Here is a 24532-nt window from a genome sequence, read left to right as displayed (position 1 = left end):
AATTTTATTCAGTTTTATTCTGTTGTCATTGTTTTTTGTCATTTTCGTAGTTGCTGACGATGGTAGTAATGGTGGTGTGGTGTTGTAGTTGAAGAATAGTAGGAGATGTGGAGGATCCGGTTTGTCCGTGAGTAACATTCGGAGGAGCTGGAGCGGACCTGTCGTTAGCTTCTTCGGAAAACGAAGATAAGGGAGTAATATCTAGCTAGGCTATTTATAGTAAGTTAGGATAGATCTGATTGGCTAACTAATGAGTGTAGATAGGCGGCCAGCTGCAGTCAATTATATCACGTGTTCCTCTCAAAATTAGTTTAAAAACTTCACTTTATGAATGCTTGAAAGACAGAGGGACTATTTGCCAGGCCGAAGGGCATCACCCAGTATTCATAGTGGCCAGTAGTGGTAGAGAACCCGGTTTTCCATTCATCACCCCGTTTTATGCGGATGAGGTTGTAGGCACTACGAAGATCAAGTTTGGTAAAGTACCTGGCTGAACGTAGTTGTTCCAGAGCGGCTGGGACCAGAGGGAATGGATAACGATACTTAACAGTGATTTCGTTCAGACCTCGATAATCAATGCAGGGGCGTAAACTTCCATCTTTTTTTTCCACAAAGAAGAAGCCTGCAGAAGCCGGTGATGTAGGCGGGCGAATATATCTTTTTTCCAGCTCCTTCTTAATATAAGCTTTCATAGCTTCTATTTCTGTTTGAGAGGAAAGATTCTCCCACGAGGGGGCGTGGTGCCAGGCAGTAATTCAATGGCGCAATCATATTCACGGTGAGGTGTAAGTTTAGTAGCTTTTTTCTTACTGAATGCCTCAGCGAGATCCTTGTACTCATCGGGAATCAGGGATTTTTCGGGAGTCTCAGAACTGGCAACAATGGTATTGAGCTGGATGGGAACAACAGAGCACAGACAATTCCAATGACAAGATTCACTCCATTTATAAATCTCACCCGTTTTCCAGGAGATGAGTGAACTGTGGGTTTGTAACCAGGGCCAATCAAGGATAATGACGTGTTGAAGAGACGTGGTGATGAGAAACTTCATTTTCTCCTTATGAAGCGAGCCTGTTTGAACAGACAGTTGGTGAGTGCGGTAAGTGAAATTTCCATCCCCTAGGGGGCGTCCGTCTACTGCCGTGATTGCTAGAGGGGAATCACAAGAAGTTAGAGGAACAGCGTTGTTACGGGCAAATGCCATATCCATGAAATTACCAGCAGCTTCTGAGTCAACCAGTTTAACAGTATGAATAGTGGTGTTCCCGAAACACACTGAAATGGGTACAATAAGAGCATTATTGTTCTTAGAGAGAATAGAGGTTGCACTCACCGAAAGTGTCTTGGAGTTTGGCCTATTGGGACATTTGACCTTAGTATGACCACAAAGTCCGCAATATAGGCACAAATTATTTTTTATACGTCTGTCACGCTCTTCACTGGTTATTTGGGCTCGACCTAGTTGCATGGGCTCGGCAGGGCATGAGGGAACTGGAGAGGATTCTTGACTGGGACAAAAGAGAGGAACATGAGGGGGTCTGCGAGAACGAAGCAGATTATCCTGCCTGATGGATAGATCAATGAGCTGATCGAGCGACTTCCCATCATCTCTACACGCTAGCTCAGTTTGTAATTCGGGGTTCAGTGCTTTTCGATAGAGGGTCTTTAGGGGGTCATCAGCCCTGCCAGTTTGCGCTGCGAGTGTGCAAAAGTGCAAGGCAAACTCCGCAGCTGGTTGATTGTTCTGCTGTATGGAAAGCAACACTTCACCTGCGTTTCGTCTTCCTTCTGGGTGATCAAACACAATGCAGAAACGCTGAAGAAACTACTTAAACATGGGGAAAGTGGGCGTGTTCTCGGGCCAAACCACAGTAGCCCAATCTAGGGCTTTTCCAGATAGCAACGAACAGACAAAGGCGATTTTACTGTTCTCATCAGAAAACATGTGGGGTTGTTGAACGACACACAGCTTACATTGTAGGAGGAAACCTTTAAATTTACTGGGCTTACCATAAAACTTGTCAGGGAACACCAGGCGAGGGCTGGAGTGATGTGTTGTAAAGGTTTCCGGAGTTTGACTGGGAGAGTAACTGGAGGTGGGTTGCGCTGTGGAGGTTACATTCAAACCTCGCAATGTTCTTACTAGCTCCTCCGTCAGTTGGGTTAGATGGGAAAGCTGTTGTTGATGTGTCGCTAGTACCTGGGCTTGGACGGTGAGTTATGTGGACAAGACCTGCATGGCTGCAGGATCCTTGTTTGGCGAAGTCTTCTGTAATGGAGGGTCTGACACAGAGGGATCCATTTGCAGTATATTTATTAAACAGAGGTTAATAACAAACAGCGCACAGATGTTAAGCGTGTATGCTTATCAGTTTAAGTGGATGATGTAATGTCTAGAAGTCCGGTGATGATGACCTCTGCTGGCCAGAGAGGGGAATGACTGGGACCGAGTCGGTGACAAAAGGATCCAACAAGGTTCTAATGATGTCCTTCAATCAGACCAAGACCAGACTTATAGTACCAGTTAATACATTACCTGACAAAAGTCTTGTCGTCAATCCAAGTTTTAGGAGCAATAAATAATAACTTGACTACTTGTTGATCATTTGGTATCAGTGGCTTATATGAAAAACAAAGGTCTCTAGATTACGCTTATTTTACCAAAATAAAATATGATCATGCCTTGATTTTTAATTATTTCATTAGGATAGTAAGGACTGACTTTGCTTAGATAAAAGTCTTGTCAGTTAACTGAAATCATGTACAGCATAGAATATAAAGTCATTGTGCAGTGGAAAAATACTTAATATTGTGTATGACTCCCATGAGCTTGAAGGACTGCATCCATACATCTTTGCAATGACACAAATAACTTATTTATAAAGTCATCTGGAATGGCAAAGAAAGCATTCTTGCAGGACTCCCAGGGTTCATAAAAATTATGTTACTTTATCTTCAATGCCTCCTCCTTTATCTTACCCCAGACATGCTCAATAATGTTCATATTCGGTGACTGGGCTGGCCAATCCTAAATCATTTTGATTTTCTTTGCTTTTAGAAACTTTGATGTGGAGGCTGAAGTATGAGGAGGGCTATCCTCCTGAAGAATGTCCTCTCCTGTGGTTTGTAATGTAATGAGCAGTACAAAAGTCTTAATACGTCAGACTGTTAATGGTGCCATCCACTTTGCATACCTCTTGCACGCACCCATGCTGAATTTAACCCCAAACCATGATCTTTCCTTCATTGAACTTGACTGATTTCTATGAGAATCTTGGGTCCATGCCGGTTCAAATAGGTGTTCTGCAGTATTTGTGATGACTGGGATGGAGTTCAACAAATGATTCATCAGAAAATTCTACCTTCTGCCATTTTTTCTAATGATCAAGTCAAGTTATCATTTGGTGCTTTTACAACTGGGATCGACGACAAGACGTTTGTTAGGTAGTGTAGTTACAGACATAATAGTTCTGTAGTCATTAGTGAATCTGGGTTTTTAAATTGGCAGTAAAACATATTCAAAACATCAGAGAGTTGATGATACTACAAAGACTGTACTTCCGTATAAATAACTCACTTGCCAATACAAATGCTGATATTAGAGATCAATAGACTGATATATTATTTACTTATTCTCTGCAATATGCTGATTGAAAGTTGACAGTCCAATATCACATGCTAAATTAATATTTGTATACTATGCATAAATGCCATTAGTTTGACATGTTCTTTGCTTCTTTGTAATTTACCTTTAGGCCCTGTTTACACTAATGTGTTTTTTTAAAACACATAAGTTTTGCTACGGTTCAGCCAACCGCCCACACTACGCCGGAGTTTTCGAGCGCCAAAAACGGAGCGTTTCGAAAATGCTGGAAACGCTGCTGCTCCGTCTCAGTGTGGATGGGGAAAAATGGAGACATCTGAAAACGGAGGCGGGGCTGAAGACATTCGCCTCTCTGATTGGGGCTTTTCCTCAATATTAAGTAGCCTACACATACAGTTCAGTCTCACATCCTCTCCCTCTAAGTTAAGACTTCGCAAGTTTGATATGGAAAACCCTTCGAGGACATGTCCGGTAAATCTTCAAAGGGAACAGTGTACTTTATAACTTCATTCACATCACCCTGGCTACGTTATTTCACTTTCTCAACAATAAAATGAAAACATGATTTAAGGAACTGCCTATTTTCATTTTGATATTAACAACTTAACAGACAGCAGAAATGTTGAGGCGTCGTGCTGCATCTTCACTGTATGCATATTTATAATAAAACAGAGCCTATATAACGTCACTGCCTCCTTTCATTTTCATTGAAAATACGAAACGTATCCTCTGCTTTGCTGAATGTCAGTTTTAATAATCAATAATAGCCATTATGAAAGTATAATGCCGAATAAGTTGATACATTATAGGAAATAAAGGCAAGCGATAGACAAAAAGATTAATTAAATATCATGTTTAGAAAATATAGTGAGATTAGATCCAGCGGGACATGCTTGATGAGCAGTCCGACCAGCACAGCTCTCATCTGGGTAGATATGCTGCAGCGCTTGCCGAGAGTGTGTGTGAGTTCACGTGATGTGCGTTTTCAGCGTTTTGGTGTGGATGGAGAGCAGTTCAGAAACGCTGGGTAAAACGCTAGTGTGGACGTGGATCGTTCTGATTCTAAAACGCCATTTTAAAACTAAAACGCACTAGTGTAAACGGGGCCCTATATAGTATCTGCATCAGTTTCCTGTCTCCCTGTGACAGAAAACCAATCCATAAGAAGAGATTCTATCATAATTTAGAATTGCACGATAAATTGCCAGAAAAGATTGTCTTTTTTTTTATCTAGCTAGGAAATAATACTTTTTAGTTATATGTACTTTTACATCACCAAAAAAGAGTACAAGAAATGCAAAAAATATATATATATATTCTTTCAAAACAAATTTGAGTACTAAGAACTACATCCCAAGCCTTAGCTAGAAAGCTCTTTATGCCAACTTGCATAGTCAGGAACTATAGGGAAGTAACAATAGGGACTGTGTAGTCTTTAGTCTTGGTTTTGTATAAAAGGACAGGTGACAGCAGTCAGTCAACAGTCAGAATCAGCTTCTCCATTGTGAAACCACTGAGGATAATCAAGTGGAAACATGAAGGTAAACCTTATTCTACCACCCACTCCAAACAATGAAACTACAAAATTAATTGACTTAATTGAACTTTTCATTAAAAAAAAAACATTATATTTGAATTTTTTTAGGTCACCTTCTTTGAGGACAGGAACTTCCAGGGTCGCTCTTATGAGTGTATGGGCGACTGTGGTGACTTCTCCTCCTACATGAGCCGCTGTCACTCTTGCAGAGTGGACAGTGGTTGCTGGATGATGTACGATCAGCCCAACTACATGGGAAGTGGATATTTCTTCAGGAGGGGAGAGTATGCTGATTACATGTCTATGTTTGGAATGAACAACTGCATCAGGTCTTGCCGTATGATCCCAATGGTGAGTCCAATGTTAGGCTTACATAAGATACAGATGAATGCATTTTGAGGGTAAAGGTTTCTGCTTAATAAACTTGAAAGTAACAGACTTCTGTTCCACTACAGTACAGGGGATCCTACAGAATGAGGATCTATGAGAGGGAGAACTTCGGAGGTCAGATGTACGAGATGATGGATGACTGTGACAACATCATGGACCGTTACCGCATGTCTCACTGCCAGTCCTGTCATGTGATGGACGGCCACTGGCTCTTTTATGACCAGCCCCACTACAGAGGCAGGATGTGGCACTTCGGTCCTGGACAGTACAGGAACTTCAGCAATTATGGTGGCATGAGGTTCATGAGTATGAGGCGTATCATGGACTCTTGGTACTAGTGTTTCAATAAAAAATATTTCTGTACCACCCTACACAGTTGTTCACTTTGTGTGATTTCTGTACATAAACATTGGTCACTCATCAAATCTGATTTTAAATGTGTAATTTTTACATTAGAACCTAAAACTTTAAAAGACCCGCGGTCTAAGGATGTTTTGAGGGACTGGACAAGCTCTGATATGCCCTGACATCTGTCCTTTTTTCAGATGCTTCTAAACATAAAAGTGACTAAAGTCGAATACCACTGTAAACAGCACATCCTGAGCTGCAATCATTCATAAGCCACATTTATGTACAAGATTGTGTTTTTGAGAATGATAAGTTTATGCGTTGTTAGTGAAAAATCACAAATTTTAAATCACTGAAATAACTGTTTGGTCACAAGACTTTTAGCTGCTGAGTTTAGCTCCAACTTGCTTCAACACACCTGCCAGGAAGTTTCTATTATATCTAGTAAAAGCTTGATTAGCCGGTTCAGGGGCCTCATGTATCAACGCAGCGTACAAACAAAAACTTTGTAAACGCCAGGTTTCACGCTCACGTTTGAATTTACTAACAATGAAATGAACGTGAAAATGTGCGTTGTTCCACACTAACTTCATGCCTGGCGTACATGCATTTCTTGTGTGTGTTTGGCAACTCCTAGAGGCAATTGTGTTAAATTACACAATACAAAGTATCTTTGAGCCGTGCAATGGCAGCTGTATGGGACGAAATCATTTGCATGTCTAGCAGGTATATAAGGTTTCCATACCATGCAGTTGACCAGCCAAACATTAAAGCCCAATTTGCAGCAATCGCCGGTTTTCCCGATGTAATCGGAGAGATCGACTGCACGCACATTGCTATAAAGGCGCCATCTGAAGACAAATTTGTATACGTGGATCAGAAACATTTCCATTCAATAAATGTGCAAATAATATGATAATTGTGTTCCTCATGATGTAGAGAGAAGGCAAAATCTGATAGACTATGTAGTGGGGAAAAAAGAAGAATGTGTTCATCAGACACTGGATTCGATCCGGGTTCATGAACGACAGCGTCAAAACATGTTGCCATTCAATTTACGAGCTATACCACTCGTGCTGCTGATGTACTCCATCTTTAGCTTTGTTGTCTCTGCCAATCAAACAGGCAGAAATCACTGAACTAGCTTATTCCAATTACAAACTTGCAAATGACACCGTTTTTCTACAGTCTACCTCCGATAGGAGCACCTCCAATGTACATTCTGTTCAAAGTTTCTCTTTTTGCTTGCTTTTGCCATTGCTTTTTCGTTTGCTTTTGCCAAGGTAGAATCATTAGCATATTCATATGGGGAGGAGGCAGGGAGGGGTTTTGCGCTTATGCATGTGCATTTGGTTTCACGTTAATTTGGATGTACAAAGAGAATATGCGTGGGATTCCGTGTACGCAATGTTTTAGTATGATTTCAAAGCAAGTCTTCGTACATGAGGCCCCAGGTAGGTTTGATTAAGGTGGGAGTTAAACTCTCCAGGACCCTGTCCCTCCAGGACCGAGTATGGACACCCCTACTCTAGAGAGATAAACTGTCTAAAAAGTAAGATTTGAACCAGGTCAAAACATTGTCAGTATCACCAAAAGAGAAAAAGAGTAAAAGAGCAAGATTAATTGTGTCAAATTCTGCAAATCTAAAAGATCTAGAATTGAAAAACTACCAGCCATCAACAGATAAATAGTAACCTTAACTAAAGCTGTTTTAGTGCTATGTGGTTTATGAAAACCAGACTAAAGGAGTTTAAAATGTTGTTATCAATAAGATAAGTATGCAACTGAGAAGCCACAATAAGCTCACAATAAGACTTTGGCTAGGAAGGGTAAATTTGAGATGGTCCCAAACTTAATGAGATTACTAATATCAGTTTTTTTTTTTTTCTTTTTTTGAGGACAAGTGTATTGGCAGCAATTGTAAGTGCTGCAGGAAACATTCCACCACATAAGGAATTGTTAATTATGTTTAGGACAACTACCCCTAGACTAAAAAGCAAGATTTAAACAGCTGAGCTAAACACCAGAGTGGAGATGTGGTCAATAATGGAAGTAGTGGCTTTCATTAGAGAGACCTTTTTGCATAGAAAACCAGATCAGGAAGGAAAATTTGAGAATTAGGAGTCAGAAAAGTGTGAGATGCCACAAACAGAAAATATGTGTGACTTGGCCACTGTCATTGTGGACATTTTAGAATTTCAGTTATCCAGAGATCTATTACAAAGGTGTGTAGAAACTGGTCCATTGGAAGAGCTATAACCATGACAACTTTGTTTATAGTATGAACATAGTATGTTTGTGAAGATTACTTTCATTATTTGAAATCATTTGTAAAAAATAAAAATTCAAAGTAGAATCATTATTGTCCACATGAATGTTAAAATTATCCAGGTAAAATAAATTCAAGTGAAGAAGGATTACAAAGAGGCCCTCTGTAATTTCACCACATTTCTCAAATATTTGAAAACAATATGGATTATTAAATATTAAAACATATTTGCCTGAGCTATTCAGTAACTAAAAGTTGCAAATCTCTCTAAAATCTTTCACAAAAAGCATTTGAAGCAACAGGGATGGTTTTAACAGGAGTATCAACAACAATGTATAACTGAAAATATTTGTTTTGGGTGTAGAGTGATTTTTAACAATTTTTAATCGTTTTTTTCTTATGGGGCTTGAGTGAGAGAGTAACATCTAAAACACTCTGCCAGGCAGAATTTAGGTGACTGAGAGGTTGGTCAGCCTCTCATTTTAAAACGCATAAGTTTTGCTACGGTTACGCCATCCGTCCACACTACGCTGGAGAGGCCATTTTCATTCTAAAACGCTGCTGCTCCGTCTCAGTGTGGATGGGGGAAAACAGAGACATCTGAAAACGGAGACGGGGCTGCCAACAATCGCCTATCTGATTGGGGCTTTTCCTCAATATTAAGTAGCGTAACGTTACACACAGTTCAGCCCTGCATCCTCTTCTTGTAAGTTCAGACTTCGCAAGTTTGATCAAGGCTGCAGTCTCCCCCTCCTCAGATTAATATGGAAAACAGACTACCGAGGACACGAGTAAATCTTCAAAGGGAACAGTGTACTTTATAACTTCATTCACATCACCCTGGCTACGTTGTTTCACTTTTTCAACAATAAAATGAAAACATGATTTAAGGAACTGCCTATTTTCATTTTGATATTAGCAACTTAACAGACAGCAAAAATGTTGAGGCGTCGTGCTGCACATATGAGCATCATCTTCACTGTGGATATTTATAACAAAACGGAGCCTATAACAACTGCCTCCTTTCAATTTCAGTGAAAATACGAAACATACCCTCTCTTTTGCTGAATATCCCTTTTAATAATCGATAATGGGCATTATAAAAGTATAACATATAATTATATAATTATAGGAAATAAAGGCAATCGATCAGTCTATATACAGAATGTAGGCTACGTGGTTACATTAATTATTAACCTATCTTAGCCAAAACACGTTACCTGAAAACAAGTAATAGATTCCAATGACCAAAGTCGGGAAATATATCATTAGATATCGACAACAAGATGAATAAATATCACGTTTAATAAATATAGTGAGATTAGATCCAGCGGGAGATGCTTGATGAGCAGTCCGACGAGCAGAGCTCTCATCTGGGTAGATAGGCTGCAGCGCTTGCTCGAGCGTGTGTGTGAGTTTTCAGCGTTTTGGTGTGGACGGAGAGCTGTTCCGAAACGCCGGGTGAAACGTTAGTGTGGACGCGGATCATTTTCATTCTAAAATGCTGTTTTAAAACTAAAACGCACTAGTGTAAATGGGGCCTAAAACAGGACTCATGCAGTCGAGACTATAAAGCAAATAAATGCATCTATTAAAACAGACCAGCAACGGTCTAAAAAAAGAGTCAAGCAAAATAGTCACTATGACATCACCCTTCTTATTTGAGGAGGGGAAATTAAAAAAATATACAGTCATCCGGAACCAATTCTGAGAAGGGAGTTAAATCACCAACCTTAGTCCATGATTCAAACATAAGATCCAAACTGTGCGTAATGAAGAAGTTTAGCAGAAAGTCTTATTCACCAAAGATTAAGCATTTATTAGAGCCATGTTTAGCGAGCGCAGGTTACCAGTTACTCTTTCTCACTAGTGACAGCGGCCGATGCAAGGAAGACCATTTAAGGGCACAGGAGGCAATGATAAGAAAATTATTTATAAAAATAATCATAATTAATGGATTCCTTTTGTGCGTTTAGCTCCTGGTTTTATAGAGAACAATGTAACAATGATTTGTATTAATTTATATGATTTGGCTTGAGATATTGCTTTGTGTGCTTATTTTGTTGAATGTTTGGTATTTTGACTTTCAAAATAAATTTGTTATATTTTCTCTAGTTCTTATTGAGGTTCATAGTGCTTTGTTGTGTGATGAATTTACAGAATGAGAACCATAAATAAAAGATGAATCATCAGTGGAAGACTTGTATTTAACCAGTACACTACATGTGACCAATACAGAATCTTAGAAATGCATAGAAAAACAAACAAGAAAGGAAAGAGATAAATCTTAGAACTAAGAACTGCATAACCAGTAGTTCTTTAGCTAGAAAAATCTCTATGACAACTTGCATAGTCAGAAACTGAGTAACAATAGGGACTGTGTAGTCTTTAGTCTTGGGCTTGTATAAAAAGGCAGGTGACAGCAGTCAGTCAACAGGCACAATCAGCTTCAGCTTCTCCTTTGTGGAACCACTGAGGATCAGACAACGCAAACATGAAGGTAAACCTCATTCTAGCACCCATTCTATACAGTGAAACTTTTAAAATAATTATTTTAGTTTTTTAACTTTTCATAACAAAAACATTATACTTGATCTTTTTAGGTCACCTTCTTTGAGGACAGGAATTTTCAGGGTCGCTCTTATGAGTGTATGGGCGACTGTGGTGACATGCACTCTTACATGAGCCGCTGTCACTCTTGCAGAGTGGACAGTGGTTGCTGGATGATGTACGATCAGCCCAACTACATGGGCAGTGGATATTTCTTCAGGAAGGGAGAGTATGCTGATTACATGTCTATGTTTGGAATGAGCAACTGCATCAGGTCCTGCCGTATGATCCCCATGGTAATTTAAATTTTGAGGATTTATAAGATAATACTATTTTTTGACTGTTAAAATGTTGTTGTCTGATAAACTTGAAAGTAACAGACTCATGTTGCCCTTCAGTACAGGGGATCCTACAGAATGAGGATCTACGAGAGGGAGAACTTCGGAGGTCAGATGTACGAGATGATGGATGACTGTGACAACATCATGGACCGTTACCGCATGTCTCACTGCCAGTCCTGTCATGTGATGGACGGCCACTGGCTCTTTTATGACCAGCCCCACTACAGAGGCAGGATGTGGCACTTCGGTCCTGGACAGTACAGGAACTTCAGCAATTATGGTGGCATGAGGTTCATGAGCATGAGGCGTATCATGGACTCTTGGTACTAGTGTTTCAATAAAACAATTTCTATACAACACTAAATATTGTGTTCTGAAAATATTTCCCACTATCTTATGGAAAAATACAATAAAGTTCAAAAGACATATGAATAATTTAAAACTACACATGCCTGTGTGATATTCACTTTTTTTCGTCACAAATTAAAATCATATCTTCACTGTCCTCAACACATCACACAGTGAGGACAACTTCATCAGCGTTTTGAATGTGCAACTTTTAATTTCTGTTTTACATTAGAACCTAAATCCATCACCTAGAAGACGAACAAGCTTTTACTTTAATAGTTTGACCGACGATTTGAGCTAATCATCAGAGGTGGGACCAAGTGGTTGTTTTGCAAGTCACAAGCAAGTCTTGACTATTTTCATATAAGTCTCAAATCAGGCAAGACTAACAGGCCAACTCAAGTCCAGAGTCATCAAAATCCAGCTTCAAGTCATCAAACTTTAGATCAACGTTGTTAATTAAGGCCTCAAACTTTAGCTTTAAGTCAACACAAAGTCATTAGTGCTCAACTAAATTATTATTTTTTGTAATAATCATATCAGACATACAACTTATAAGAGGAAAGCAGGTAGAATATGTTTGACATAGAAGTTGAATTATTGAATATTTTTGACATGGAATTATTAGCCTCTCTGAATTATTAGCCTCCCTGAATTGTTAGGCCTGCCTGAATTATTTGTTTTTTCCCAATTTGTATTTAACAGAGAGATGATTTTTTTTCAACACATTTCTAAACATAATAGTTTTAATAGCTAATTTCTAATAACATATTTATTTTATCTTTGTTATAATGACAGTAAATAATTTATTTATTCATTCATTTTCTTTTCAGCTTAGTCCCTTTATTAATCTGGAGTCACCACAGTGGAATGAACTGCCAACTTATCCAGCATATGTTTTACGCAGCAGATGCCCTTCCAGCCACAACCCATCACTGGGAAACATCCATACACACTCATACACATACACATACATTGCGGTCAATTTTAACCTACCCAATTTACCTGTACCACATTTCTTTGGACTTGTGGGGAAAATCAGAGCACCCGAAATAAATCCACACAATGATGAGGAGAACATGCAAACTCAACACAGAAACACCAACTGACCCAGCTGAGGCTTGAACCAGCGAATTTCTTGCCCTGAGGCGAACGTGCTACCCACTGCGCCACCGAGTCGCCCACAGTAAATAATATTTTACAACATATTTTTCAAGACACCTTTGTACAGCTTAAATGACATTTTAAAGGCTTAACTAGGTGAATTAGGTTAACTAGGCAGGTTAGGGTAATTAGGCAAGTTATTGTATAATGGTGGTTTGTTTTGTAGACTATCTAAAAAGTATATAGCTTAAAGGAGCTAATAATTCTGACCTTAAAATTAATAAGTTAAATTAATAAAATTAATTAATAAAATAAATAAGACTTTTTCCAGAAGAAAGAAATATTATCAGACATACTGTGAATATTTCCTTGCTTTGTTAAACATCATTTGGGAAATATTTTAAAAAGAAAAATTCAAAGGGGGCTAATAATTCTGACTTCAACTGTAGTTGGCAATAGTAAAACTACTCAATTTCAGTTTACAAATTGTGCCAAAATAGGATAAGCAAAAAAAAAAACTAAATAATTTAGTAGTAGCATAATAACAGAAACAACATTTAATGCAGAAGTCAAACATATACTATAAGTATATTTATAAATTTAACTAAAAAGTAAAGAAAAAGGGAGAACGTTTATTTTGTGTTATAAAATGATAATTACATATACAATACATGTTTCGTGACATGAACAGATATTTAAATGAGATTATTACCACTTGTCCACTTCAGATATTGATGTATTAATATTTTTAGCAAAACAGATTGCCAATATTATTCCTAATTCAAAATTTATTAACCGATTAATTAGCCGATGATCCAAGATGGCGGCGTGTGCACACGCTGCGGCTTCTCTCCCGACAAAATGGTGTTTTTGTGTTCTTCGTCTTGTACGTCGCAGTGTTATTGTGTGTCAACGTCACGTTTATCTGTCCTTAAGCGCGCATATAGTCGAACATTTCTGCTAGACATCGGTAGAAACAAACTTCACAAGCTAAACTCCGCGGACACTGAGGAGCTGCAAGATCTCGGCTTGCTCCGGATGCCTACCCATCCTCCGACCCCCACCTCACCACCTCGCCCACAATGGAGGCGCTTCAAGCGGCGCGAGAGGAAGCAGAAGAGGGGTAAGCGCGGGGGTATCCGAACTAGGCTAGCGGCTAACCCCCACAAACCCGCTATCCCCTCCATCATTCTAGCGAACGTACGCTCGCTAGACAACAAACTGGACTTCATCCGTCTACTTCGTTCATCACAGAGGACTGTAAAGGACTGTTGTGTTTTTGTGTTTATGGAAACTTGGCTCAACGACAACGTTCCGGACAGCGCCATTCAGCTCGACCAGCTAACATGCTACAGAGCAGACAGAGCTATCGTCGCGGGAGGTAAGACCCGCGGTGGCGGGCTCTGTGTTTACATCAATGAGTCATGGTGCCGCGATGCCGTTGTAGTCCGCAAACACTGCTCACCACTGGTGGAGTTCATGATTATTAAGTGCCGTCCGTTTTATCTACCGAGGGAATACACAGCCATTCTGCTTTTCGCTGTTTACATCCCTCCCAGCTCCAATGCAAACAACAGGAGTGAGGCACTAAATGACCTGTTCCTGCACATTAGTGAGCAGCAGACAGGCCACCCCGATGCTTTTCTCATCCTGGCAGGGGACTTTAACCATGCAGACCTAAAGAGTGTGTTTCCAAAAATACAACAACACATAGACTTTCCAACACGGGGCAATAACACACTGGACTTTGTTTACACCACACAGAGAGGAGCTTACAAAGCCTTCCCCCTCCCCCACCTTGGTGCCTCAGACCACTTAACTGTCATGCTAATGCCTGCTTACAGACCGATCGTTAAAGTCACCAAACCGGTTTGCAAGGAGATACAAGTGTGGCCAGAAGGTTCTTCAGAGGCTTTACAAGACTGCTTCAATACCACAGACTGGGATATGTTTAAACAGGCTGCCACTTACAACAACACTACTGACCTCCAGGAGTATGCTGAGACTGTTACAGCCTACATAAACAAATGCACTGAGGATGTAACAGTCACCAAAACCATCACAGTCCGTCCCAATCAGAAGCCATGGCTAACAGGAGAGGTCTTCAACCTCCTGAAGGCTAGGAACACTGCCTTCAGAGCTGGAGATGAGGCGAGCCTAAAGTCAGCTAGAGCCAACCTTTCCCGTGGCATCAGAGAAGCAAAGAGACAGTACTCCAGAGGTATAGCCCATCGCTTTAATGACAGCAGGGACACACGGAGTCTGTGGAGAGGAATACAGTCCATCATAGACTACAAACCCCAACCACAGACCTGTGACAGCACCATCCCCCTGCTGAACGAGCTAAACAAATTCTTCGCTCGTTTTGAGGGACAAAACATCACCATTGCACAGAAGATGCCACCTCCCCCTGGTGACCAGGTGATGACTCTGTCTCCGGACAGTGTGAGGAGGTCTCTCAGCAGGATCAACGCACGCAAAGCTCCGGGCCCTGACAACATCCCAGGTCGTGTACTGAGAGACTGTGCATCAGAACTCACTAATGTCTTCACAGACATTTTTAACATCTCTCTAACCCAGGCTGTCGTCCCCACCTGTTTTAAAGCCACTACCATCATTCCGGTCCCAAAAAAGTCATCTCCCTCCTGCTTTAATGACTACCGTCCAATTGCACTGACTCCTATCATCATGAAGTGCTTTGAACGGCTTGTTATGCAGCACATTAAGTCTGTCCTCCCCCCCTCCCTGGACCCGTTTCAATTTGCTTATCGGCCCAACCGCTCGGCTGATGATGCCATCTCCACTGCACTTCACACAGCACTCACACATCTGGACAAAAAAAGACTCCTGCGTCCGTATGCTGTTCATAGACTTCAGTTCAGCATTCAACACTATCATCCCCCAACAGCTCTCTCAAAAACTGCTCCAGCTGGGGCTGAACACCTCTCTGTGTAACTGGCTGCTGGATTTTCTCACTGGAAGACCACAAGCAGTACGGGCCGGCAGTAACACATCCAGCACCATCACTTTAAACACTGGGGCCCCTCAGGGATGTGTTCTGAGCCCTATCCTCTTCACCCTGCTCACTCATGACTGCGCACCAACACACAACTCCAATCTGTTCATCAAGTTTGTGGATGACACAACAGTGGTGGGTCTCATCAACAAAAGCGATGAGGAAAACTACAGAAGTGAGGTGAGCCGTCTGGCCGAGTGGTGCAGAGGCAACAATCTCTTTTTGAATGTGGAGAAGACGAAAGAGATTGTTATTGACTTCAGGAAAGAGCACACTCTCCATGCTCCCCTGACCATCAACGGTGCGACTGTGGAGCGTGTGAGCAGCACCAAGTTCCTGGGTGTACACATCACTGAGGATCTCTCCTGGACTAAAAACTCCACTGCACTGGCCAAAAAATCACAGCAGCGTCTCTACTTCCTCCGCAAACTCAAAAGAGCAAGAGCACCAGCCCCAATCATGTACACCTTCTACAGAGGCACTATTGAGAGCATCCTGACCAGCTGCATCACTGTGTGGTTTGGAACCAGCAATGCATCCTGCAGAAAAAACACTTCAACGCATAGTGAGAACGGCTGAGAAGATCATTGGTGTCTCTCTCTCTTCCCTTCAGGACATTTACAGCACACGTCTTACCCGTAAAGCCCTCTGCATAACAGCAGATGCCACCCACCCAATGCACAGCTTCTTCAGTCTGCTGCCATCAGGGAGGAGACTGCGCAGTCTCCAGGCCAGGACCAACAGACTGAAAGACAGCTTCATCCATCAGGCTGTCAGGAAGCTGAACTCTCTCCCAGCTCTGCTCCCCGCTCCCTCTCCACGCACCTCCTCCCCTCGCACCTCTGGACTCTGACACACATTCACTCACACTCACACTCACACACACACACACACACACACACACACACACACACACACACACACACACACACACACACACTCATCTGCACTGGTCACTTTATGCAGACACATATACTACCTCCCAATATGTCACTGTCACTTTATCACAACTATCATGTTTACAAGTTCTTTTTGCACTATACTGTTTTTTAACTGCACAACTCTGGTTTACTTTGCACTCATTGCTATATGCCCTTAATGTCACTGTATTGTTTACAATTTTTATTACATATGTATATTTTTTAGACCTCATTTATGTGCAATGTATATACTGTAAATTTTTTTTTTTCTTAAACTCTACTATTTTTTATATATATATTTTATATTAATGTTAAGCACCTTGGGTCTGAGAGTAACGCAATTTCGATTCTCTGTATGTCTTGTACATGTGGCTGAATTGACAATAAAGCTGACTTTGACTTTGACTTAATTATGTTGGTCAGCATCCAGGACAGTCAGCAGTGGATGCAAAATTGAATAAAAACTAGTTTCTATAAAAAACAGATAAAACACATGCGAATAATATAGAGGGTACTACACTGTCATTAGTAAATTGAAGGAGAGTAGAAAGAGACATGAACAACAGAATCAGCTTATGACCATAGAGCAGGAAATCAGAAAACTCATTATCATAAAGAGCAAACCCATGAGAGAGTACAAAATCTAAGGTATGGCCCATTACATGTGTAGAGTCTTTTATCCATTGGACCAGACTAAAAGAGTCAATAAAGTTAAGAAACTCTTTTGATAATGGTTTGCCTGACAGCATACATGGATGTTAAAATCACCCACTAATAAAAAGAGGGTGTACTTCTTGGCAATATTGCTAATAAACAATGTGAATTGCTGTATGAAGTCCTTTGCTGAGTGGGGGGGCAGTAAAGTTACAGTCGAGATGCAACAGCTAGACTTTAAAGCTAGCAAATGCATCTACTGAAACAGACTAGCAATTGTCTAAAAAAAGTCAATTAAAATAGTGACTACTACACCACCATTCCTATTTGGGCAGGGGGAATTTAAAAAAATTAGTCATCCAGAACCAATTATGAAAAAGGTGTTAAATCCCCAACCTTAGTCCATGATTCAGAGATAAACATAAGATCCAAACTGGGCATCATGAAAAAGTTTAGCAGAAAGTCTAATTCACCAAAGATCAAGCATTTGTTAGAGCTATTTGAGCTAATCCCCTGCAGAGAAAGCGATGCTTTGCTTTGTGAGTGCAGGTTAGCAGAGTTACTCTAAATTACTAGTGACATTGACCTATCTAAGAAAGGCCATTCAAGGAAACAGGAGAAAGGGACTGGAGGAAAACAGGTTGAAGCCTCCTCCCCCGTATGAATATGCTAATGACTCACTTTGGCAAACCAAACAAAGAAGCAATGGCAAATGCAAGCAAAAGGAGAAACTTCGAACAGAATGTGAATTGGAGGTAGACGGAGAAAAACTGTGTTATTTGCAAGTTTGTCCTCCGGAATTAATAACAAAAGAAAGAAATTAAGAGGGACATCTGATGCTGGTTGTGGGGTCTCGTTGAACACCTCGTTGGAATGAGGTAATTAAGTGATAGTTGAGCAGTTGTCAGCTGCACGAGTGGTGTAGCTCTTAAAACGCATGGCAACATATTTAGATGCTATCATTCATGAATCCGGTTCGAATCTAACGTCTGATGAACTTATTTTTCTTTTTTCCCCATTACATATCAGATTTTGCCTACTCTTCATCACGAGGAAGACAAGTAGGAATCATTAATAAGTGTGTGTATTATGTTAAGCGCATTTGAGCATATCATATTAGTTGCACATGTATTGAATGGAAATGTTTCTGATTCATGTAGCATATGCAAATTCATCTTCAGATGGAGCTTTTATAGCAATGTGCGTGCAGTAATCGCTCTGATTAGATTGGGAAAACCGATGATCGCTGCAAGTTGCACTTTTATGTTTGGCTGGTCAACTGTATGGTATGGAAACCTTATATACCTGCTAGACATGCGGATGATCTCGTCTCATACAGCTGCCAATGCACGCCTCAAAGATATTTTGTAGTACGCAATTTAACATGATTCCCTCTAGGAGTCGCCATTGGAAATAAAACAGACGCACATTCTCACGTTCATTTCATCGTTAGTAAATGCAAAAGTGAGCGTGAAATCTAGCGTACACAAATTTTATGTGCATACGCAGAGTTGATACATGAGGACCCTGGTTACGTCTTTAACCCACATTTCCCGAATAGGGATCAGAGACGTTGTCTGGTAACAAACTATGGGAGTATGCTAGATAACCAATCACTCTGAAGAGTAAGAAAACAGGCCAATAAATGTCAAATTAATTGGCGAAGCTCAGCTCCACAGCAGTCAGTGATTAGACATTATTGGAATTTACCAGCTGGTGGCTGAGAAGTGAGCATTAGAATTTTAACCTGCTGAAGAGCTGATCACTCAGCTAACAGCTAGAGACTCGGGTGCTGTGACAGTGGAGACACACGTCTCTGTTCCACGTAAACAGAATGTTTCCCTTCATGGAAACTTCAACGTGTGTCTGGTAACAGACTATGAGAAACTGTATGGAAAATGCCACAGCAACTTAGCCCGTCACGCTCCTGATGTGAAGTTTGCCAATCATAGCGTGAGCGCACAGGCAAGGGAGGAAGCTGCGGAGGCCACCTGCTTCCCAAGAAGGGAGACTTGATAACAATAAGAACATATGGACTAGCCCTATGGAGGGAAGTGCTACATATGATAGGCTGGTTAGCAGGTAGGGAAGACACAGGTCCGTCTGTCAGGGGGAACACTTCATGGCTGAAATAAGCCTATGGGATCATCATTGGGGACCGCACATAGCTGGCACCGAACCTCAGCAAGTGGTTAGACCAACAGTGGGCATACCAGACATCACACTGAGCCAGGCACCTGGCTCTTTTGCTGAGTTGGGTGCTGGGGGCCTAGGAGAAATTCTTTAGGGTTCACAAAGTGCGGAACTTAGTAGCAGAATAGAGAAACCGCACGTATCTCCGGGTTAAGGAGCATGGCACAGCAAGCCTTTTTGACACCGAGACTAATATCAATCTGATTGACCAGAGTTACCCAGTAATCGGGAGGAAACTGGCTCCATTCGAGGATTATAAAATCTCGTAAGTGTGTTAGGTGTCACCCAGCCTGCAGGTCTACATAATCTGTTAAGAGGTGCCATGTACTCACGCCAAAAAGGAGGCACCGCTCTTTTAAGTATGCTCTGTCCTGGGGGACACAGTGTGCCTCGGCACACAAAGCAAGGACGATGGCATAACCTATAAAATGGACCAACCTCTGTTTTAATACGGTACTTCCCTTCTGCAGATCATAACAGATAAAAGCTGCTTAGAGAGGTATGGTCTACGTGTCACATTAAGCGCAGTGCAAGGACATTTGAAGAGCTGGGTCTGCCTCTTCCTCAACAAAACTCAAACACAACACTAATCTGGCATGTCCAGGGTTCTTCTCAGAGAGAGTGGCTCCACACAACAAATAGACTACACTACAGGACATAGGCTAGCCTATAAAGGGTGCTCTAGCCTGAGTGACAGTGTTAACCATCAACTGATAGGTCATCTAAGTTCTCCGCGCTGTGTTTAGAAACCATCCATGGAGGTTCCACAGCTTTGCACGGATGCCAGAGGGTGCCTGATCCAAAAAAAAAAAAGAAGTGCTTCATCCGGGGAATTCATCAGGGAGGGAAATTAAGAGGAGTGTGAGTCCAGAAACTCGGTTCCGGTTGGGCAAAAGAGGTGCATGGGCTGAGACCCGCTCCTCATCTTGTCTGACTCCTTTGAAAAAGGCAGAATTTAGGTGACTGAGATGTTGGTCAGCATCCAGGACTATCAACGGTAGATCCAGAAATTGATGAGAACATGTTTCTATAAAACATTAATTAAAATTGGCTCTAAACATAGAAGAATAATAGAGAGACAATGTTACAGTGTCATTAGTAAATTGAAGGAGTGTAAAAAGAGACATAAACAATAGAATCGGCTTATGATCGGAGAGCAGGACCGTTTCAGTCGAGATGCAAGAGCTAAACTTTAAAGCAAATAAATGCATCCACTGAAACAGACCAGCAACGGTCTAAAAAGAGAGTCAAGCAAAATAATCACTACGACATCACCATTCTTATTTGGGGAAGGGGGAATTAAAAAATATACAGTCATCCAGAACCAATTCTAGGAAGGGAGTTAAATCACCAACCTTAGTCCATGATTCGGAGACAAACAAAAGATCCAGACTGGGCATCATGAAGAAGTCGTTGAGCAGAATGTCTTGTTCACCAAAGATTGAGCATTTATTAGAGCCATGTTTGGCAGGGAAATTTCCTGCGGAGAGAGCAATGCTCTGCTTTGCGAGCGCAGGTTACCAGAGTTACTCCGTCTGACTAGTGACAGCGGCTGATGCAAGGAAGGCTATCCTAGGACACAGGAGGCAATGATGAGAAAATAATTTATAAAAATCATAATTAATGGATTCCTTTTGTGCGTTTAGCTCCTGGTTTTATAGAGAACAATGTAGCAATGATTTGTATTTATTTAAATGATTTGCCATGAGATATTGCTTTGTTTGCTTATTTTGTTAATTGTGTGGTACTGTGACTTTCAAAATGAATTTGTTTTATTTTCTCTAGTTCTTACCGTGGTTCATAGTGCTTTGTTGTGTGATGAATTTACAGAATGAGAACCATAAATAAACGTTGAATCATCAGTGGAAGACTTGTTTTTAACCAGGACACTACACGTGACCAATTCAGAATTTTAAAAATGCATATGAAAACAAAGAAGAAAAGAAAGAGATAAATCTTAGAACTAAGAACTGCATAACCAGTAGTTCTTTAGCTAGAAAAATCTCTTTGACAACTTGCATAGTCAGAAACTGAGTAACAATAGGGACTGTGTAGTCTTTAGTCTTGGGCTTGTATAAAAAGGCAGGTGACAGCAGTCAGTCAACAGGCAGAATCAGCTTCAGCTTCTCCTTTGTGGAACCACTGAGGATCAGACAACGCAAACATGAAGGTAAACCTCATTTTAGCACCCATTCTATACAGTGAAAGTTTAAAAATAATTATTTTAGTTTTTTAACTTTTCATAACATTATACTTGAACTTTTTAGGTCACCTTCTTTGAGGACAGGAATTTTCAGGGTCGCTCTTATGAGTGTATGGGCGACTGTGGTGACATGCACTCTTACATGAGCCGCTGTCACTCTTGCAGAGTGGACAGTGGTTGCTGGATGATGTATGATCAGCCCAACTACATGGGCAGTGGATATTTCTTCAGGAGGGGAGAGTATGCTGATTACATGTCTATGTTTGGAATGAGCAACTGTATCAGGTCTTGCCGTATGATCCCCATGGTAATTTCAATTTTGAGGATTATACGATAATAATTTTTTGACTGTTAAAATGTTGTTGTCTGATAAACTTGAAAGTAACAGACTCATGTTGCACTACAGTACAGGGGATCCTACAGAATGAGGATCTACGAGAGGGAGAACTTCGGAGGTCAGATGTACGAGATGATGGATGACTGTGACAACATCATGGACCGTTACCGCATGTCTCACTGCCAGTCCTGTCATGTGATGGACGGCCACTGGCTCTTTTATGACCAGCCCCACTACAGAGGCAGGATGTGGCACTTTGGGCCTGGACAGTACAGGAACTTCAGCAATTATGGTGGCATGAGGTTCATGAGCATGAGGCGTATCATGGACTCTTGGTACTAGTGTTTCAATAAAACAACTTCTATAAAACACTAAATATTGTGTTCTGAAAATATTTCCCACTATCTTATGGAAAAATACAGAAGAAACATGAAAAATTTAAAACTACACATGCCTGTGTGATATTCACTGTTTGTCGTCAATAATTAAAATCATATCTGCTCTGCGATCACATCACACAGCGAGGATAACTTCATTGGTGTTTTGAATGTACAACTTTTAATTTCTGATTTAGATTAGCACCTAAATCTGTCACCTAGAATAAGAAAAGGTCACAAGAAATTTACCAGCAAGTTTTAACTCTTTCCATTCAAGTCCCAATTCGAGGTTGGCAAGTCCAAGTCAAGTTGAGTCATTAAATTTATCAACTAGTCATTAAACTTTAGATCAAAGTCATCAAAAAGTCATCAAACTCCTGTTCAATCATCAAAAGTAAAGTGCTTTTAGCCCAAATTAAATTATCAGTGAAATAAACATATAAGACAACCCCAAATCACAAAAAGCTTGGATGGTATGGAAAATGCAAAAAATCAAGGCTTTTTTCAGTTTATTCATGACAATTTGCTTTTATAATGTCATTATTAGTAGTGGTATTATATATTATATGCATATTTATACTTTTTTAATTAAAAACAAGCTTAGATGTGCCCACCTGATTTAGATCATATGGGGCATAGCATGTGTATTTGGAAATAATTTTTTTACCACACTTCATTATTGTTGTTAATTTATTCGTTTGCTGGAAATTATAAATGAATTTAGAAACAGTTTTGAAACAAATCTTTGCGCTTAACAAACAAAATAATTATGTAAATGCTAATGGATGTCTATGCGTACAACACTGTTTCTTTATCCACAAGAGTAAAATTAAAAGTAAGGAATGAAGAGGCTCATTCTCTCATTCTCGCACGGCAGATGGTCTGTTTAACTGTTTTCTTGCAGGTGAAGTGCTCAGTTTTTCTACTTACAAAGTCTGCCATGTAAATAGCAAATGTGCTATGGCGCAACGCAACTGACTCTTAAAGGGAATGGGAGATGAGACTCTGATTGATTTATTCTCAAAACACACCTATAACTCATTAAGAGAATAAGCTCAACCTTGTTACACCACAGAGCAGATTTTTTTGGTTGTTAAAATAGAAAAAGTGGGCTTAGATGCCCTTCATGCTTTTGCGCTCTGGAATTTGCTTCTGGATTGTAAAAATAGAACCCCAAGTGTTTCAGGTGTAATTTTGTCGCTTTCTTTCTGCAAACACATTTGTACTTCAAATGTGCCCCACATTCTCTATTAACAACACGTCGGACTGCAGGCAGGCCAGTCAAGTGCCTTTATCCTCTTCCTCTACAGCCAGGACTTTTTAATGTATGTATTATATGGTTTTGCATTGTCTTGATTTTGCATTATCCTTGGAAAAGAAGGCAGCATATTGTGCTCCAAAATCTCTATGTACTTTTTAGCGTTAATGATGCTATCACAGAAGTGCAAAGGGCACTGACACAATCCAATACCATGATAGACCCTGGCTTTTGCACTTGTCCCTGTTAACAGTCTGGATGATCCTTTTCTTCTTTGGCCTGGAGCACACAGCGTCCAATTCTCCCCTTAAGAAAAAAAAAAAAAAAATGAAATACTGATTTATCTGACCGCAGTACACATTTCCACTGTGTGATTGTCCATTTCAGATGCCTCCAAGCTCAACAGCGCTTCTAGACAGCGTTAACATAGGGCTTCCTTTTCACAAAGTACAGTTTAACTAACATTTGTGAATGTAACTATGTATTGAGGTACTTGACAAAGGTTTGCCGAAGTAGTCCTGAACCCATGTGGTGATATTGCCACCTAAGGAGATTTTGGTTGTTCAACTTAGGCTTGCACCATTATGCTGTACACAATGAAAATCCTCCAGATTTTTTGATTCTTACAATTATGTTACTGTGTATTCACACCGAAATGAGCTATTACGTGGTTCAGGGGCAACCAGTTGGAATGTAGAAGTCCACCATTTGAGAGGATTCTTCTTAAGTAGGCTTTGTGAACTTCTGGATTTCCAGTTATTTACAACGGTTTCTTACAGGGACATACAAATTTTTTTTTTTTTTAAATTACTGGCAAGTTACTGATGTGCATAAAAGTTTATATATATGTGTGTGTGTGTGTATACGCGCAATTTCCAGAAGATTTCCAGGGAGACTTGGGATGTCTGGGATTACATTAACGTTAGTAGCCATTTTGCGAGCTAGCGTAGCACGTGCCTGGAATAGTGTTTGGAGGTTGGCTCTTTTGTGTCGGGGGTCCAGGGTTGCTGGGGCAACGGGGGAGGAGCCAGCACGAGCAGCCAGGCTGACACAGAAGCTAGCAAGATTGCTAATGAGTGCATG

General features: G+C 40.6%; 3 protein-coding genes and 1 long non-coding RNA gene across 4 annotated transcripts in view; all 4 read left to right on the top strand.

The window, feature by feature from the left end:
- The window catches only part of LOC147842349 (uncharacterized), a 736864-nt gene that overhangs the window by 228459 nt on the left and 483873 nt on the right, over positions 1 to 24532 (top strand). The gene's annotated exons all lie outside the window — the stretch shown is intronic.
- On the top strand, positions 5087 to 5902 carry crygm2d4 (crystallin, gamma M2d4). Its single transcript, NM_001089431.1, is given in 3 exon segments — positions 5087 to 5145; positions 5250 to 5492; positions 5597 to 5902. Coding segments are annotated over 3 exon segments (522 nt in total). The 5' UTR covers positions 5087 to 5139; the 3' UTR covers positions 5870 to 5902.
- crygm2d9 (crystallin, gamma M2d9) lies at positions 10469 to 11508 on the top strand. Its single transcript, NM_001123318.1, is given in 3 exon segments — positions 10469 to 10648; positions 10752 to 10994; positions 11097 to 11508. Coding segments are annotated over 3 exon segments (522 nt in total). The 5' UTR covers positions 10469 to 10642; the 3' UTR covers positions 11370 to 11508.
- Positions 21377 to 22190, top strand: crygm2d5 (crystallin, gamma M2d5). Its single transcript, NM_001044863.2, is given in 3 exon segments — positions 21377 to 21444; positions 21542 to 21784; positions 21884 to 22190. Coding segments are annotated over 3 exon segments (522 nt in total). The 5' UTR covers positions 21377 to 21438; the 3' UTR covers positions 22157 to 22190.

Source organism: Danio rerio, chromosome 9 (assembly GCF_052040795.2).
Source record: "Danio rerio strain M-AB ecotype USA chromosome 9, GRCz13ab, whole genome shotgun sequence".
Lineage (NCBI taxonomy): Eukaryota > Metazoa > Chordata > Actinopteri > Cypriniformes > Danionidae > Danio > Danio rerio.
Note: the sequence above shows the minus strand (reverse complement) of the source record. Positions and strands in the feature narration are given on the sequence as shown.